This window comes from Lepisma saccharinum, chromosome 1 (assembly GCF_977018435.1).
Source record: "Lepisma saccharinum chromosome 1, izLepSacc3.1, whole genome shotgun sequence".
Classification (NCBI taxonomy): Eukaryota; Metazoa; Arthropoda; class Insecta; order Zygentoma; family Lepismatidae; genus Lepisma; species Lepisma saccharinum.
The window spans coordinates 29191688-29210020 of NC_139229.1; the positions used below are offsets into that span (position 1 = coordinate 29191688).

General features: G+C 41.1%; 2 protein-coding genes across 2 annotated transcripts in view; both read left to right on the forward strand.

Annotated features, from left to right (window-relative positions):
* Nucleotides 1-18333, forward strand: part of Arms (Ankyrin repeat-rich membrane spanning) — a 265557-nt gene that overhangs the window by 21370 nt on the left and 225854 nt on the right. The gene's annotated exons all lie outside the window — the stretch shown is intronic.
* Nucleotides 2369-3202, forward strand: LOC146002178 (uncharacterized). The gene has a single exon (XM_083139920.1). It carries the CDS (start codon nucleotides 2369-2371, stop codon nucleotides 3200-3202), a length of 834 nt encoding a protein of 277 aa, XP_082996046.1.

Sequence of the window (18333 nt, forward strand, 5' to 3'; positions counted from 1 at the left end):
CTTAACATTGTTTCCAACTGCTGGCGGAGTGTACGTGTGGAGAATGCCAACACAAGCGTACGATACAGACTGTCTGTTAGTGAGAGTGAAGCATGGCGGTGGTTCAGTGATGATTTGGGCAGCCATCTCCTGGTATTCTGCCGGACCCATCATCACCCTGCATGGACATGTCACTGTCAGGGACTACGTAACCATTTTGAGTGACCAGCTGCATCCCATGGTGCAAACTTTGTTCCCAGATTGTTTTGAAACCAACCCCCGGGGTAGTATGAGGGAGATTTTTAAAGTTAGGTCTGTTTGCCAATAACTTGTTATGTACTGTGCATGCGCACGGACTCCCGGCATCCCTTAACACCATATGAAGCCATGTTGTCAGTGTGTGATCGCAATGTTTAAGATGATCTAGCAGCAAGCTGACTGTGAGATGCAGTTCTTGGCAGCAGTAGAAATCCATCGCCAGATTTGTGGTGTGTATAGCCCCAATGCATTTTTGACCCAATACCAGGAGGAATGTGATGAATTGTTGCACTACATCATCACAGGGATGAGACATGGGTGTCCCACTTGACTCCCGAATCCAAGCAGCAGTCGATGCAGTGGCAACACACATCATCTCTGACTAAAGTGAAATTCAAACAGACAATCTCAATGTGCAGGATTATGACAACCGTGTTTTGGGACAGTTTCTGTGTTTTGCTAGTGGTCTTCATCCCATAACAGACAACAATAAACTCAGCTGCATATTGTCTGACCTTGAAGAAACTGCAGCATGCAATCCAGAATAAATGCCACGGCCTGCTGGGAGTCGGAGTTTTGCTGCTTCACGACAATGTGAGTCCTCATACAGCAAGATCGCATCGCTTGGCTGGGAACAATTGGCTCATCATTCTTACAGTGGACCTTGCATCCAGCATCTAAAGAAGTTCTTCTGCGGCAAGCGTTTTGGCAGAGACGAAGAAGTGAAAATGGGAGTTTGGGAATGGCTTGCCTCACAGGGAGCTGTCTTCTATGAGGAGGGTCTATAAAAGCTCATCGTACATTATAACAAATGTTTAAATAACCATGGAAACTATGGGGAAAAATAAATCAAGGCATGTAGAATCTAATACAAAATAAATTGTCACTAAAAATTCGGCAGTGCAGGTTTTTTGTTGATGGCAAACCGGACCTTAAAAAAGATCCCTCATATTATGATTTCCACTTCTTAACTGCTCTATGCACTTGTCCAATTAATTTGTACCTACGCAACACCATCATGAACATTGACCACGTGAGATTTCTGTAAAATTATGGTGTGTGCTACCATCTAGGATGGTGAAGCTAGAGGTTAATTTTTTTTTTTATCTAATTTGATTAGTGCACTGCTCAATGATACTTTTCCTTTCCTATGAGTGGGGTTAGAATGAAAATGATATCATGGATGCCATTGTGGAGATATCATTCTACAACAGGTGCTTTAAATAAAACAATATATATTCACACATTGTGTTGTCAACTCGATAAATTATAGTCACATAACTGGAATATTCTGTGAAATTTTTTAAAACAGACGTTTTTTTCTCTTCAAGAGTGGGGAAGAAAGAAATAGAAAGTTAGAAAGGAAGCAGATACTGTTCAAGCACGGAAAGCATGACAAACTTTAGAGGACGCAGATTGTAACACACAACAACACTGAAGTTTCAGATCAGTAATTAGTTTGTATGCATTTCGTTGTTTTGCTTATTATTACTTGCTTTGTTGCGTTTGTGATGGCTTCACAACTTTTAACTTACCTCTTAACGTATTATGCTGGTGACATTACTATGTGTGAAACTTTGATGATGTTTCAGCATCAGACGATTTTTACGGAAACCTTTTCTCTTAGTTGTTTGCCACCAGACTCGTCCACTCAGCCCCTCCGCGTGGGACTGATATATGAGGCGAGGGGGATTAGTAGGGAGGCCTTCTCATCATCATTTCATCCATTATTCATGTGTTCACCATTCCATTCTGTTGACCTCCCTGTAACTAAGGGTCCTACTAGAGGATACAGCCTCGATGTAATAATAATAATAATAATAATAATAATAATAATAATAATAAAAACTATCCCAAGGTGTTTGTTGCTGCAGGGCTAGTTGCAGTCATGAACGTGGCCGCAGGGATTTACAGCCCTTCCTCGACATAGAGGGCATGTCGAGGTGACATTTTATGGACCCTCCTTTGAAAATATATATGTATATGGGTACAAAATCATCTTCAAACAGAGGGAAACCTCCAAAACGTGTGAGGCCCCAGAGCCTGCCTATTATGTTGGAACAGACAAGTAACGTCACGTCAGTGCCACATTAACTTGTAGTTAGCATTGTTGATAAGACCAATTGCAAGGATGACTCGCACAACGAAACATGGAGCTGCATCTTTAAAGAACCTGTCACCGTTCCTTATTAAAAAGCAAGTTGACTATGTTACTGGTAGTGATGTCCCCGACATTAAAAAACTGCACAATGGAAACCTCCTCATAAGGACAAGCACAGATCGCCAGACTAACAACCTTCTTAAGCTTAAGACCTTGGGTGACTTTTCTGTTCAGGTTGAACCTCACCGTCAACTGAACAGTTGTAAAGGTGTTATATGCCACTGGGATCTATTGAATGCCACAGAGGAAGAAATTCTTCAAGAGCTCTCCAATCAACATGTGACCGCAGTGCAGCGAATAAAGACAAAAAAATACAGAGAACTTGTACCGACTGCTTCGCTCATTCTCACTTTTAATACGACCACTCTCCTGGGTAAGATACAGGCTGGTTATTACAGCCTTCATGTTCAGTCGTACATCCGAAACCTGATGCGGTGCTTCAAATGTCAGCACTTTGGGCACACTCAGCCTTCCTGCAATGCCACTATCGCCATTTGTGGTAAGTGTAGCCAGCCTGATCATGGGACTCAACCTGGTCCCAACTGTGTCAACTGCAAAGGCAAGCAACCAGTTTGGCACCGTGACTGTCCTACTTTCCAACAAGAAAAGAAGATCCGAGAGTTGGTCGTCACAGAACGAATCTCTGCCGGTGAAGCAAAGCTTCGTCTCCGAGAAAGTGTATGCACACCACTAACTGTGCCTTTTGCAGCTGCCGCCGTTGCTGCTGCTGCTCTTACCTGTCGCAGTGTAGGTGTGCTCAAACCAGTGACAGGTCAACTCAGGCCACACTGCTTCCCGAAGTAGATTGCCCTTGAAGTCAGACCACACCACTTCCCGAAGTAGGTTGGCCTGCTTCGAGGAAGCCAATACCCACTACTCGCTCGACAAATAAGAAGTACAAGCAAGTATATACACGTGAATATTTTCTCAAGTCCACCAGCTTTCCAGTCAGGTCGACATCCACCACCCTGAAACTTAAAACGTAGCTCACCCACCACCAATTCCCCTTCCCCATCCCCTTCACCCTCTGTATTTGTACCGAAGACATGATAGAGGATGAAGACACAGATGAAGAATTTAAAAAGGTCACAGGGATAAAGAACAAAGTATGCCATAAAAGGTAACTATAATCCTTACATTATGGCCTCATGTCTCCAATGGAACCTTAACGGTTTCCACACTGCAACTGCTAATTTCCGAATTTGATCCTGCCCTTATTTGTCTCTAAGAGACACCTTTTTGCCCAACCGAATCAGTGATTCTCAACGGATACATGCTTTACCGCACCGACAAGCTTCCTGAGAGTCGTCGTGCACACGGTGGTGTAGTAATCGGCGTTCGAGAATTCATCCACTCGACGCCACTCTTTCTCACCATCCCCCTCCAAGCTGTTGCTGTGTAGGTTCATATCCCTTGTGTGTACATCACAAGGGAGGAGCGATTCTCTCCTGAGGACCTGCTTTCTGTATACAACCAGCTTCCTTCTCGTATGGTTCTTTTGGGCAAATTTAACTCTTACAATCGTTTACGAGACTCTGTCCGTACAGAGCCTTGGGGTCAGGTCATCGATGAATTCTGTGAGGTATCAGGTTTAGAGTTGCTAAATGATGGAACTCCCAACTATTTCAGTCAATCCTCAGAGACATACTCTGCTTTGGACCTGTCCTTTTGCAGTCCCAGCCTTGCTTCTACCATCTCTTGGAGCATTCATAGTGATCTTTGTGGGAGTGATCATTTCCCTCTCTTACTCTATTCCGAACTTCTTCAGCGCTCACCTCAACAATTCCTTCACTGGCATCTCAGTCGAGCTGACTGGGGGTGTGTTTGAGCGTGCAGTGGATCTTGACGTCGATCTTGCGTCGACATTGTCAATAATCAACACCCTATATATATATATATCTTCGTGTCCCACGTCCTTGATGTTGCACATGCTTCAATTCCACACCCCAGACCTGTAAAGAGGCACCCAGTACCCTGGTGGACTGCGGAGATCAGGAGTGCCCGTCAGCTCATTCGAACAAGTAAGAAAGCATGCTGGGTCCAATACAGTGAACAGTGTTATGGCAAACATTCTTCCCCCCTGTCTCCTGTATGTGGACGACCTGACAATCTTTTGTCTCTAAAGGAATCTTGCATGAGCTTCTCGTCAGCTTCAACTGACCATAGACTGTTTCGTTGAGTGGTCCTTCCAAACTAGTTTTACCTTCTCGTCCGAGAAATCTGTGTGCGTCCACTTTTGTCGTCAATGTAAATGCCATGTTGACCCTGACATGTACATGGGGAGATCGCCCGTGTGTTTCGTGAATGAGGTTATATTTCTCGGCCTCATTTTTGATAAGAAATTGACCCGGCAACCTCACCTTCGCCAGCTAAAATTCTCCTGTCAAAGGGTTCTCAACCTTCTACTTGTTTTGTCATACCACTTGGGGTGCTGATAGAACGATACTGCTCCGCCTGTACCGTTCACTTATCAGGTCGAAGCTCGACTACGGTTGTATTGTCTATTCGTCTGCCCATCCAGCTCGCCTTCGAATTCTCAACATGGTTCATCATACTGGTATTCGGGTATGCACCGGTGCTTTCCGTACCAGTCCCATCGAAAGTTTGTATATCGAGGCATCTGAGCCGTTGCTGTCTGTTTGGTCTAGGAATTAATTCGTGCGGTTGTTACGCACACATTGAAGCTGTAGTTCAAACACAAAATACATAAATACCTTAAGAAAAATATTGTCCATCGCGAGCCACCACTTTCGCCCATCTGTCAGGCAAGTTACGGATTCCGTGGCGAAAGAAGTCCTCATCCTTTGAAGCGATCCAGTCAGAGACCCATTTTTCGATATCTTCTGAAGAAGTGAACCGCTGTCCAATCAAATCGTTATTCATGCAATCAAACAAGTAGTAGTCCGAAGGAGCAACATCTGGTGAATACGGCGGTTGGGGTAAAACTTCCCATCCGACATTTTCTAAATAGGTTTTGACCGGTTTTGCGACATGTGGGCGAGCGTTATCATGTTGAAAAGTAAGTTTATCATGTCTGTTCTCCCATTCTGGTAGTTTCGTGGCCAGAGCTTGCTTCAAACGCATTAATTGTCGTCGATAACGTTCTCCATTAATAGTTTCACCTGGTTGCAGCAGCTCATAGTACACCACACCTTTCATATCCCACCATATGCACATCATAACCTTTGCACAGTGAATATCTTGTTTCGGTTGTGATGGACCTGGTTCACCTGTCTTCACCCAGGCCTTTTTTCATTTCGGGTTCTCGTAATGGATCCACTTCTCATCGCCAGTAACAATGCGATGCAGAAACCCCTTTCTTTTCTGTCTTTGAAGCAGCAATTCGCAAATGGTTTTTCGTCTTTCAACGTCTCTGTCTTTCAATTCATGTGGAACCAAATGTGACATCTTTTGAATCATTCCCATGGCTTTGAGGCATTTGGAAACTGTTGTTTGATCAACGCCTAATGCTTCTGCAAGTTCTTCCTGCGTTTGACACGAATCCTGATCGAGCAATGCTCTCAATTCTTCGTCTTCAAATTTTTTTGGCTGTCCAGGTCGCTCTTGGTCTTCCAGGCCAAAATCACCACTTCTAAACCGTGCAAACCACTTCTGACACGTTCACTCAGCTAGCGCATGGTCACCATACACTTCCACCAAAATACGATGACTTTCGGTAGCACTTTTCTGCATGTTAAAGTAATGAAGCAGAACACCCCGCAAAAACACTTTATCTGGCACGAATTGCGCCATGTTCAGTTGACTACAAAATGCTGTTGTTGACGCGTCAATCAACTGCCCTATACTACGAACGATGTGCGCTGACAGGAGTTTTCAACGCATGTGTGGATACATGGAACTGTGGGACGATACGCTCGTTACGCCATCTCTTGTCCAGGCGCACAAATTAATTCCTAGACCAAATACTAAATTATTTCCTTCATCTTCGCTCAATGTCCTCGCATCCATCTTATCGTACCGTATCCGACTAGAGAAGGACACCTTTCAGTGTCCGTGCAGACGAGATCCTGTCAGCACTTTGCGCAGACAGTGATCTGCCTGGCGTTTCTCCACTCATTTTGCCTCTCCCAACTTGGGAATTTCCTGCCCCTGTCATTAACATGTCTCTGATTGCTCTCGAAAAGGCAGAAACACCGATGGTCGTATACCAGCAGAGGTTTTTAGAGCTTCGATCTCAGTGTTCCATCTATATGGCAGAGCTGTATGCCATCCTCAAGACACTGGACTTTGCTGACGTCAATGTACTGAAGAAAGTTCTTGTATGCAGTGATTTGACCAGTGTGTTACAGACTCTGGATTCACCGAATTTCCGGAATCTAATAGTGCAGGGTATCTTTCGACGACTCATGTGCTTATATGCCAATGCTCATGTCTGCTTCTGTTGGGGGTCTAGCCACTTGGGCATAAAAGGGAACGAAGCAGCCAATGGGGCTGCCAAGTCTGCTGAGGCATGCAGCGACGTTCTCGTCCACCTTATACCACTTATACCAGCTAGGAATCTGCAGAATGTTTTTCATTGTTCTGTTCTTGAAATGTGGCAGGCAGAATGGGATGAGATAAGTGGGAACAAGCTTCAAGCTATCAAGCTCATCACTGGTGCTTGGCGTTCCTCGTCTTGTCCCTCCGCTGAGAGGAAGTCATCTTAATGTGGCTCCGACTAGGGCACTGCCATTTCACGCATTTTAATGACCTCAGACAGAATTTTAACCTTCCCAACAATTTGTCATCTATGTTGGGAGACGATGACATTGTTTTATCCAATGTTTTAAGATTTTTGACTTGCACTGTTCCTGAGGTAGTTTTTCAATATTCTTACCATTTTTAATGTACTGTATTTTTAGAATTTTGTAGGTTTGTCGCGTATTACTCACAAATCCAGAATATAAAAAAGAAACGTTAAAAACTGTACTTACGTATGCGAGTATGTTGTTTCTACTGTAGAACGATGTTTCGGAGATTGACTACCTCCTTCTACTATGCTAAGTACCTAGTCTTTTTATACGAACCTGAAGAAGGAGATAGTCAATCTGCGAAACGTCGTTCTACAGTAGAAACAACATACTCGCACACATAAGTACAGTTTTTAACGTCCCTTTTTTATATGCTGTATTTTTAACCTTTTTAAAGGGGCCTTTTACACCACTCTTTTATTTTTTTTTAAATTTTGGGGTAAGGTTTTTTTGAAAAGGGGATCTTCCCCACATACATTGAAGGGATCAAAATGGCCTAATGTGCCGATGCACCCAAACATTTTAATTCAATGAATCAGTCAATCAATCGTTCACTCAGTTTGTGTAGATTTCTGTAAATGGTCATGACTGAGGTAGACGAACTATAGGATAGAATTGGTTGTTGACTACATAGTGGCCTACTTTTAATTTCTTTTGTTTTTTAGTCCAACTTTTTAATGTGCTTTTAATTCTTCTCATGCTCCTAGAGATGTGCTTAAATTTGAGGTCACACAATTTGCCAGATAACATACTATTGGTTCTGTTCATTATTTTTATCTGATGCTTTAAATGCTAATTGCGTGTACTGAATAAAGCAAGAAGTTAGTTTTTACAGCTATAACTGCGAATTATTTGTGTGGAGTTTCGGTTGTTATGTACCTGGGTAAGGATTATTTTTAATCCAGCTTAAAAATATATTTATATCACTATCATATTTATTGTGGTACCTGTAGTGGTCGTTTCTTTTTGTCACTGTGAATTATGCATTGAAATCATACTTGTTATTTAATACCAGCAATATCATCTATATTGGAAACTTAGGATTGTGATGTTTCTGCTAGGGATGACCAAATCGGGATAACATTTTATCTGGATATCTGATAATTTTATATCCAGATATCAGATATTTTGATATCTGGATATTCGGATTATTCAGATGTTCAAATTATCCAGATATCCAGATTATCTGAAATATCCGGATTTCCAAAATACTCGATTGTGTATAGTTTCATCGTTTATCCATTTTACGTGTTCTTCACATATTCTTGTTCTTATTTATACTGTGGCTGCGGTGGCTCAGTCGGTAACACGTCTGACTACCATGCTCAAGGTCCCGGGTTCCATCCCTGGCCGGTTCAAATCCAGGAACTTTTCTAACGGTGGAAACGGCCCCGGCGCCCACCCAGCGTCGAATAACATGGGTACCTGGGGGAAACCCTGGGGGGTAAAGGCGGTCAGGGGCATGATGCTGATCACATCACCCCCACTCACGACCGGATCAAGAAAGTGTGGGGCGTTACCCCCACACCCCCTATACGCCTTCATGGCGTGGTGCTATGCACAGGGGAACACTTTACCTTTTTTTTTATCTTTACTGTGGGTCTTCTCCACATATTTTTTCTTCTTCTTAAAATGGATCTCTGCATTACTAAGTTTAGTATAGATGCACAAAGTTTCCTGCCATAACAAAATAATAATAATAATAATAAAAAACAAACATAAAAGGCATGCAGTTTAGAATATAACTTTTCTCAATTTGGTGTCCCAATTCTTTATTTGTTAATTATTTCCTTAATATCAGACACCATTCTTACCACAATAAGTTAGTGAACTTGAAGAAGTAAATAGTGATCTGAATACACAGATTGTGTAAATCCTCAGATATCATGAATAACCATATTAGTCTGATATTAGGATTATCTGTATTATCAGAGTATTCAAATAGCCATACTATCCTGATATTTGGATTATCCAAATATCTGTATAGTAGCACCAAGGCTTCTGAAACCTTGGAAAATATGCGAACTACTAGCTTCCCTGTGACTTTAACTAGTGACACTAGCACCACTGCTCCCATGCCAGTGTTTCAAATGCCTTGGTGGATCAATATAATCTGGATATCTGAATATTTGGAATATCCAGATATTCTGGTATCCAGGTTATCCATTACATCCAAAATGGACATTGGATAATTTGAAATCTGAATATCCGTTATCCAGTCTGTGGTTTTCGATAATTGCTTATAGCTCAGTGCGAGTTGTTTTATTTTTTATTTTAATTTTTTGTGTTGTTGATAAACGATTTTATTTTCCTCCTACTTGTTCTTCCTCTTTTCTCCAAGTCGCACTGGAACAAAAATTTCAGTTGTTTTCAAGATATCATCAGGTCATACAAGGGAAATTATTTAACGCGAGTTGTAAAATGGATGTTAATCTAGAATTATACAGGGCGGCTCAAACAAAACTATGCCCAAAACAAAGATTAATAACATTTGGACATAGTTTTGTTGGGGTATTTTGTACATATAATTTCCTTTAAGTTAAATGATTCAGTCATTTATATTAATTATTATAAAAGTGTTGCAGGGAGGTTTTTTTTTTTTTTAAACAGAGCAACACTATTAGCGAGGAAAATATGCCTAGTTTGCACCCCTCTCTGTGGAAAAATACCTTACTTTATCCTATTAGCCTATCAGAGCATAAAATGAACAGAACAAAACTTCCATGTGTTTGTGCTGTTGATGACATAAAACATTATGCAAATAAACTATTAAATGTTTCAGGACAATTATAAACGTTATTGTTCGTAATATGTACACAGAATTACCTGCATGCATACTCCATTTAATACTTAAGATCAGTAGGCTACTACAAGGTAGATTAGAGCCAAAAAGTAACTTGTAATTGCGAGTACTGTTGTTGGAAAATAGCTGGATTTTAGATTGGATGTTATGTATATAAGAAGAAGGAGCCTTCCTGATGGTAAAAAGTAATGTTGTCAACTTGTAATCCGGAGGTTCCAGGTTCAATCCCAAATGGAGACAGTGGTTCAGATCCCATTTTAAGCTGTAGGTCCAATCCGAATGAGCATATCTAAGCATAAAGTGGACCTAAAAAAACAAAATTTTACAGATAAAAAGCCAGATTTTTTAAATGTACTTTTTTTGTCATTTGTGTCCAATCTATTTCAGTTTCTGCCTCAGTTTTAGGACCAGGTTTAGCAGACACTAAGACAAATTACACATAAACTTGAAAGCCAGAATATTAATATTTTATGCTAAATACAAATGTAAAGGGGTTTGATACTAGATTTTCGATTTTTTTATATAGTTCAAGAAAAAACTGTATCATTGAGGGTACATTTGATAAGTGTGTTAAGAGATGTAGCAATATTTTCTTTGTTTTTTGCTTTACATGCATCGTCATATGCCAAATTCAAATATTGAAAATTACACTAATAGGTTCTATTTAAAAATTATATATGAAACTATTCCAGTTATGTGAGCAGTGACGTGCAGTGAGGAGTAGCTAGTCTAGCAGAGATAGATCAATCAATCTCACGTCTGTAATTATTTTCAAATCAAAATATTTATTATCTTGAAGCCTCAGTTCATATGCAACACTTCTTTACACGCGCTTCTCGTCCCTCGAAGTGATCAGCTGGCAAGGCTAAATACCCTAGCTGGCTCTTCTTCCGCCTTACCAGATCCAGGTATAGACAACCGCCCGAAGGCAAAGGGAAGATTTCTTCCTGTAACTCCCTTGCCGTCTCGCCCCCCGCTCCCATGGTTGAAAGCCCGTGGTTTCAGGTCCTTCAGTCTATCTCTTATAGGACAGATAGGGGATAGGTTTCCCTTCGATTCCTTTTGTAAATCCTCTAAAGAACTCAGGGGAAAATTTTCTGCAGTACTTATGTTCTCTGTATTTACACAACCTTTTAAACGTTGTACAATATGTATGTATAATATGGGATGTAATTTTATTTGTATATGAATGGGAACTTACTTGTATTATGTGCAGGCAAAAATGTTATGGTTTCTTTTATTTTTTTCAAATATGGAATGTATATTTTTGAAGAAACTACAAAAAGTATGTTTTGTTACCTGTTCATCCCCTCTAATATATTTAATTTTTGCCACCTTCCATCACTTTTTCTAGCTGTATAGATTTAATCGCGATAAGTAGATAATGAGCTTATGGAAGTCACGAGGGACAATCATAAACAGAGGACTCTGGACTCCTGATTTCACAGTGCCCTGCACTGGGAGGAAATTATTTTTGTTTTCTTTTTCCTTTCTTTAGCGTTGCTTGTCCATCACTTTACCTAACTTCTGTCATGACGATGAAAGTTGATTAAATTAAACGGATGAAAAGTGGTTACAAAGGAACACTCATGCACAGGCCAGGGCTCGATCCCGGATCCTTCAGTAACGAGATCGTGAGATGGAGAAATTAGGGAAATCAAGCAATGCAATTTTTTTGGAAAAACGTTAATCATATATACAAATATGGTGTTTCAAAAATCCAATTGAAATTTACGTACCACTGACCTTCGTGGGGTAGTGCAAGTGGCCCCGGATCGGTACCAGGTGGAGGAACATAGTGGTTCAGATCCCACTTTAAACTGTCGGTCCAGACCCGATTAGCTTTTATGTACATAAAGTGGAGTTTAACACCAAATCAACCAACCGCGGAGGAGTGGTTAGCACTGCACACTATGACGCCAGGAGTTCCGGGTTCGAACCCCTACCTCGGCATGGGTATTTTTGTGTTTGTCTCTTCATTAATTGTATCGTACCATCTTCGCGATTAACGAAATGTGACAACAACGCTACGTAGCATAAATCAAATCATTGATTGATTGTTTAATTTGATTTGTTGTACTTCGCTTTTCCTACAATTTTGGCTAATCATCAAGATGGTATAATAAAATTGATGAAGGGACAAACACAAATAACACCCATGCCCAGGTCGGGGTTCGAACCCGGGATCTCTGGCTTAATAGTCAAATCAAAATGTTTTAGATTTTCGAAAGTGGGTGGGATTAACACCTGCTTCTTTTCAGTAGTCCTTCCTCATTTTGCAATCCTTTCCTTTCTTTGACGTTCTATATTTAGGAATACTGGGCCCTAAAGGGGGGGGAGGGGGATTATGACCGACACCAACCTCCCTTGGGCACGCCACTGTTTGCTACCCCAAGTGTCGACATCACCGCACGTCACTGTATGTGAGTGTGTATATACTATGTAGATACCTAGGTATATTCAATACGCGTTCTGAAAGATGAATATAACACTTGGGAAAAACATCCATTTAAAATAGCTGACATTCTTCCAACTGCTGCTCATGTCTAGCTATGAGTTCCAGGTTGAAAGTTGTATTTTTAATTTAGAAATAAGTTTTTTTTACAGTAGAGAGAAAAATGAAAGCTGTGGAACAAGAAAAGTGCAGCCAAATAATGCATTTTCATTATTTTGAAACACTTCGGTGGAAAAGCCGGAAAAAAATTAAACCAAAAAATCCGCGGAAAATTTTCTTTCCCCCCCCAAAATAACCCTTTTTTTCGACCATTTGCAACTCTACATTTCATACAGTTAGTGTACTGAAATGCATAGTTATTCTATTCGTTATTAACTTTTACACACCTCGTTCAAGAGTGTTTTAGACTTCTCATATAAAACTCTAATTATTGGAATTTTTTGTTTAAATAGAATATGAACATATATTTCTGGTTCCTGTATTTTACAATTTTTTTTTCGATTTTACGCATTTTGTTTACTTCTTTATTCTGTTCGAATAATAACTAACTGAACTTTATTTCCCATACTTACAATAAAAATGGTGGCCGCAAACACCCAATAATATTCATGAGGGATGTAGAATTCAAGCATCTACAATGTCTATTAGAATTTATGTATGCTGGAGAAGTAAATGTTGCTCAAGCCCAGCTGCCAGCTTTTCTTCGAACTGCAGAGTCACTACAAATACGTGGATTAACAGAAGCTCCCAGGCAAAAATCGGAAAGCAAGCAGCAACCACCCCCCTCCTTCGCCCCTTCAGACACCTAGCCATGATAGCCCGGTTCAAGCTCACAGCACTCCGAAACCTCCCCCTAGAGAAACAAGATCAGCAATATCACCCCCAACCTTGGTACCACGACCATCTCTCTGTCTAGAAGGGAAGCAGAATACACAGCGAACAGTCACATAGATGAAGGTATAACACCACCCGCTAAGCGAATCAAGTCTGATAGTTAATGCGAGGCCGGTTTAATTATTAGTGGATCTCAGGATGACATGGAACACTCGAGATCAAGCATGCCTGCAGAAAGGTTGGATGTGGAGGGAAAAAGCGACTCTCCAGAAGTTATACAGCCAAAACTAGATTTGCCTGAATACAATAGTGATGGAGAAAGTAGGGCAGATAGTATGGGAGGCTCCACGTCATTGCTTGGTCTTGATAATTCTATGGATATGCATAGTTCTTTTGCAGCCTTACAGTCGGGAGTAGATGTGATACCGGGTACCTCATCCCAACCTTCAGTAGGTGATCTCTCTCTGGATTCTTCACAAGGACGCTTTCTCGATCGATTACAGACTGACGGCTCGGACATGACGTCACACACACTTGTAAAGCCCGAGCTACTAGAGAGTAGAACCCGCAGAAGATGTAAGTCCTGTTACTTTGAAGCTATAGGTGGCTCAGTCGGTAACGCGTCTGACTACCATGCTCAAGGTCCCGGGTTCGATTCCCGGCCGGTTCAAATCCGGGAATTTTTATAACGTTGGAAGCGGCCCCGGCACCCACCCAGCGTCGAATGACATGGGTACCTGGGGAAACCCTGGGGGGGGGGGGGGCGTGACCGGATCAAGAAACTGTGGGGCGTTACTCCCACACCCCTATACGCCTTCATGGCGTGGTGCTACGCACAGGGGAGGACTACCTTTTTTACCTTTTTTACTTGCAATAAAAATAACAAACACTCTGATTTTTTTGTTCCTTGAAATGAACATTGTCAATTTCCAGGGCGGAGGGCGACGGACCGGTTCTATACTCCCTCTCCCGACGCCCTGCAAATAAGGGTTGTTGGAGTGTGTATCGATAAATCATTCGAGTGGTTATTACTGCGCGTTAAACACCTCTTTATTCGCACTCACTGCATATTGCCTTCAGGCTTTGCTTTCAGAGGAAAGTTTGCCAAGAATGTCCTTGTGAATGAAGTTGGCATGTTTTCCACAGGATGGGTCGCAGTTATTAAACCGAAATTTGAAGAATTCCTGCTGGGAGGATACACGCGGGAGATTATTTGTGGCCTGTTTGTGGACGCGGGCGCGCACATGCGAGTTTGGAATGATAGCTGAAGAAATCCTTTCCTTTTTTTTTCACTTCGATGCCAGATTTCGTAGTCGTGATTCGCCAGACTGAGGTTGGCGCACGTTCTAGCGTGCGTATATTATGGGAGCTAAATTAGCTTCCATTCAGTTGAAGCCAGAGCTAGCAAGTGAGGAAAGGTTGAGGAGGGCATTGGCGCACCTCGTGCCTTTTAGGAAATGCTTAGCTTGAAGTGAGTTAGATCTGTGATCGCCGGGAAACTTCTTTCATTCAACCATGAAGGACCTGCAACCGTCGCCACCTGTCGACAGTGGCACGTAAGTGTTCTTAGTGTTTGTATAGTCTAATCGAAGTGTTTCTGTAGTGTTCAAGAAATAACGGGAAAGATTCGAAGCGTTTTTTCGAAACTTTAGGCCTCCTCCCAAGGACGTATTTAAGGGGCGGGGGGCGGGGGGGTCCGGACCAAGCCCGAAAGATTTATCAAGTACTAAAATTAAATAATGAAAAATTTATTCGTGTTTAGCATTTGTTGTACAATTTCCTTTGAACTTATTGGAAGACAAGGATTTATATTGGGATCATACGGCTTTGAAGGACAGGACGGACGTTTTTAAGGGGGGGGGTCTAGGGGTGTGGATTCTCCGAAAGATTTACCAAGTACTAAAATTAAGTAATGAAAATATCAGCATTTGTTGCATAATCAATGGTTATTAATTTCATCTGAACTTTTTAGAAGGCAAGGATAATTTTGGGATCATACGGCTTTGAATGACATTACAAAGAAGATTTATGTACACTACTACTCAAAATAATATGCATAAAATTTTAATCAGAAACTTACTTTTCTCCAAATACATGTAACATCATTTTTGTTATTCGATAAATATCCAATTATTCATCTATTTGACATTAATTTCATTGCCAGGGCACTTGTTTTTATGCAAGTTATTCCGATCTTAACTACAGATAAGCTACGTAATGAATATGCGCTGTTATATCTCTATTCTCCTACAGTCTTTTTACCTAATCGTGTAATAATAATATTAATTTATGTATTGTAATTAGTATTAATTTGATTTAATATAATTATTTTAATTTAAACATTATTATTATTCCCGAGACACTTGGTTCGGACCCCCCGAAATATATTTCTAGATACGTGCCCGGACCCCCCCCCGAAACATATTTCTAGATACGTGCCTGCCTACTCCATACACGGCACTTTAGAGGCGCGGGGTGTGCGACTGTCATCTGTCACGACGGCGGGCGTGGGAATAATTCATCTTTACGGCCATAGGTGGATCTAGAATATGCTATAAGCATGCAAGATGTAACATTGGAATCAATATAATATACGCGGAGTTAGCACAGCGCGCTACGATAGATCGGAAGGTTCAGCCAGGAACCAATAATTTCTTATCGGTTTGTTGGGTTGCAACCTTTTTTCTCGCACAATTTCAATTGTAGGAAGGCCAAGACGAAGATGGAGGGACAACGTTGAGATGGACCTAAGGGAAATCGGTAGGGATGGAAAAAAGTATATAGATCTTGCTCAAGATAGGGAAAGATGGAAGGCCTGTGTGTCTGCAGCCATGAACCTTCGGGTTTAAGAAGGCTAGAGAGTTAGTTAGTTAGTTAGTATTTATGTTCAGCCGGAAAAAGGGTTCCTGCACTCTATTTAAATTCAGCCGAAAAAAAAAAGGTTCCTGGACTGAATTGAAATACTTTAAACATGAAAAAGGTTCTTTACGGTCTAGAACCCATTTACAATTGCTGATTTTTTCTACCGGACGGGAATTGAATTTATTTACAATTCCCGGACCTTTAGCAACCACGTGGGCTAGGCATAATTCTCTGAATTTCAACTTCCTGGGATTCGAGCAGGCAGATTTCGGCTTCATGATACCAGGGTTGTTAAGGATCCAGGAAGACATACAATCTAATGGGTTCCGTTTCAGGACTGGAACCTTTTTCTCGCACAATTTAAATAAGTTCCAATTTGCGTATTGTTTTATTTCAATACGGAACATGGACCCTATTTAAACACTGATAACGGAAAAAGAAGGTTCCTAGACCGCATTTCAATTGATCCTGAAAAAAGGCTCCTGGACCGTATTTAATTTGATTTGGAAAGAAGGTTCCTGGACATTATTTAAATTCAGCCGGAAAAAAATATTTCTGGACCGAATTGAAATACTTTACAGATAAAAAGGTTCCTTACAGTCCAGAACCATTTTACGCGTGTTCATTTTCTCTCCTGGACCGGAATTGAATTTATTCAAAATTCTTTGACCTTTAACAACCTTGGGTCCAGTTCTCGCAAAAAATGACCATGGGTGAGAGGCGGCTGTGTCCAATTCTAAGACGGTTTAAAATAACGAGGAACGTCATGCACCAACACGACGCTTATTCCCCGTTGCATCATCTCACTGTTCATGCAAGTTCTTGGAAATAAATGGGTTTCAATCTAAAGTGCTTCAATTTTCAATGTAGCAACAACTTTCCCCTCTTTCCATTTTCCGCTATCTTCACTAATAACCGAGTTGCCCTTTGGTCACCTTTTCTCGCAAGTTTAATTACTAACTGTTTTCAAAATGTTACATAATTTTTATATTATACTTTTCAGTGTCCTATATTATTTACATCATCCACGGTCATCACTATTACAAATCTAAGGGAGGTTAAATAAGGGCTTATAAACAGGATGAGGATTGATAGGCACTAAAAATTCGCAAAATAAGCAGGCAAATAAGAACAAAATACAGAATAGGTACTAATCGTTCTGCACATCGCCCTACGACGCCAGTGGTCCTAGGTTCGATTCCTGGCCTGGGCATGGATTTAATCATATCACTCATCTCCATCTTCGCAAATTAGCCAATAGTGGCACAAAAAGCGAAGTAAAATAAATGAAATCAAGTCAAACTAAACGTGCTGAACATTTTTCATCATTTTAATGGATTAGGCACTGAAAAAGCTGTTATCTTCGAAAGAAGCACTTGTGAGTAAAACAGTCACAAAAGAACACTATACATGTGAAACACGAATACCACTCACTCAGGCACATAGTGGTTATGGTAATTTACAATGCATTACAGAGAACAATGATATATTGCTCGCTTCGCTCGCAAGAAAAATTTTGGATCCAGTTTTTTGCAGGCTGTAATCAATATTGATTTAATAAGGCGCAAATAATTTCACGGGACGCCAATGCATTCTCTTCTTTACAACTTTTGTGCCTCCCCGATGGTGTAGTGTTAACATCGTCGCCTTGTGATTAAGGGGTTCCATACCCGGTGGAGGCACAGTGGTTCGGATCCACCTTCAAACTGTAGGTCCAGTCCCGATTAGCCTTACTGTGCATAAAGTGGACTTAAAACACCAACTCAATCAATAAGTTAATGAATATCACTCAGAAATGTCACGAGACGGTTTTTAAACATAAACGCCTACATTATCTTGCCAAGGAACAAGAAATGGAATTTTATGGCAAATCGTTAGCCTATTATTGCATAAAATTTAAAACAAATCTCCGGGATCAGCCCACAAATTTCCTGAAACCGTGACAAAAACGAGTGGATGCACGAGAACAACATTTCCAACATCCCCGTGACAATCAACGTGCTTATTTTGAATGTAATTGTAACTATAATTCTGAGAACTTGAAGTCATTTTGTAGCTAGCGGCTTCCATAGCGGAGATATCACACGCGATTTGACGGGAGTTGGCGTCCGGGCGGCCGCCAAGCGTGCCGCCGTCAGGTGCACAAAGGGGAAAGAAAGACCCTATGCTTGAGACAGTTTCGCTTGAATTCTCAAGCTTAACCCTTTCTACAGCATGGGCGTCGGGAGAG

Bases quoted from the DNA above. Each gene is read 5' to 3' on its own strand.
- LOC146002178 (XM_083139920.1), top strand. From the start codon at position 2,369: ATGACTCGCACAACGAAACATGGAGCTGCATCTTTAAAGAACCTGTCA.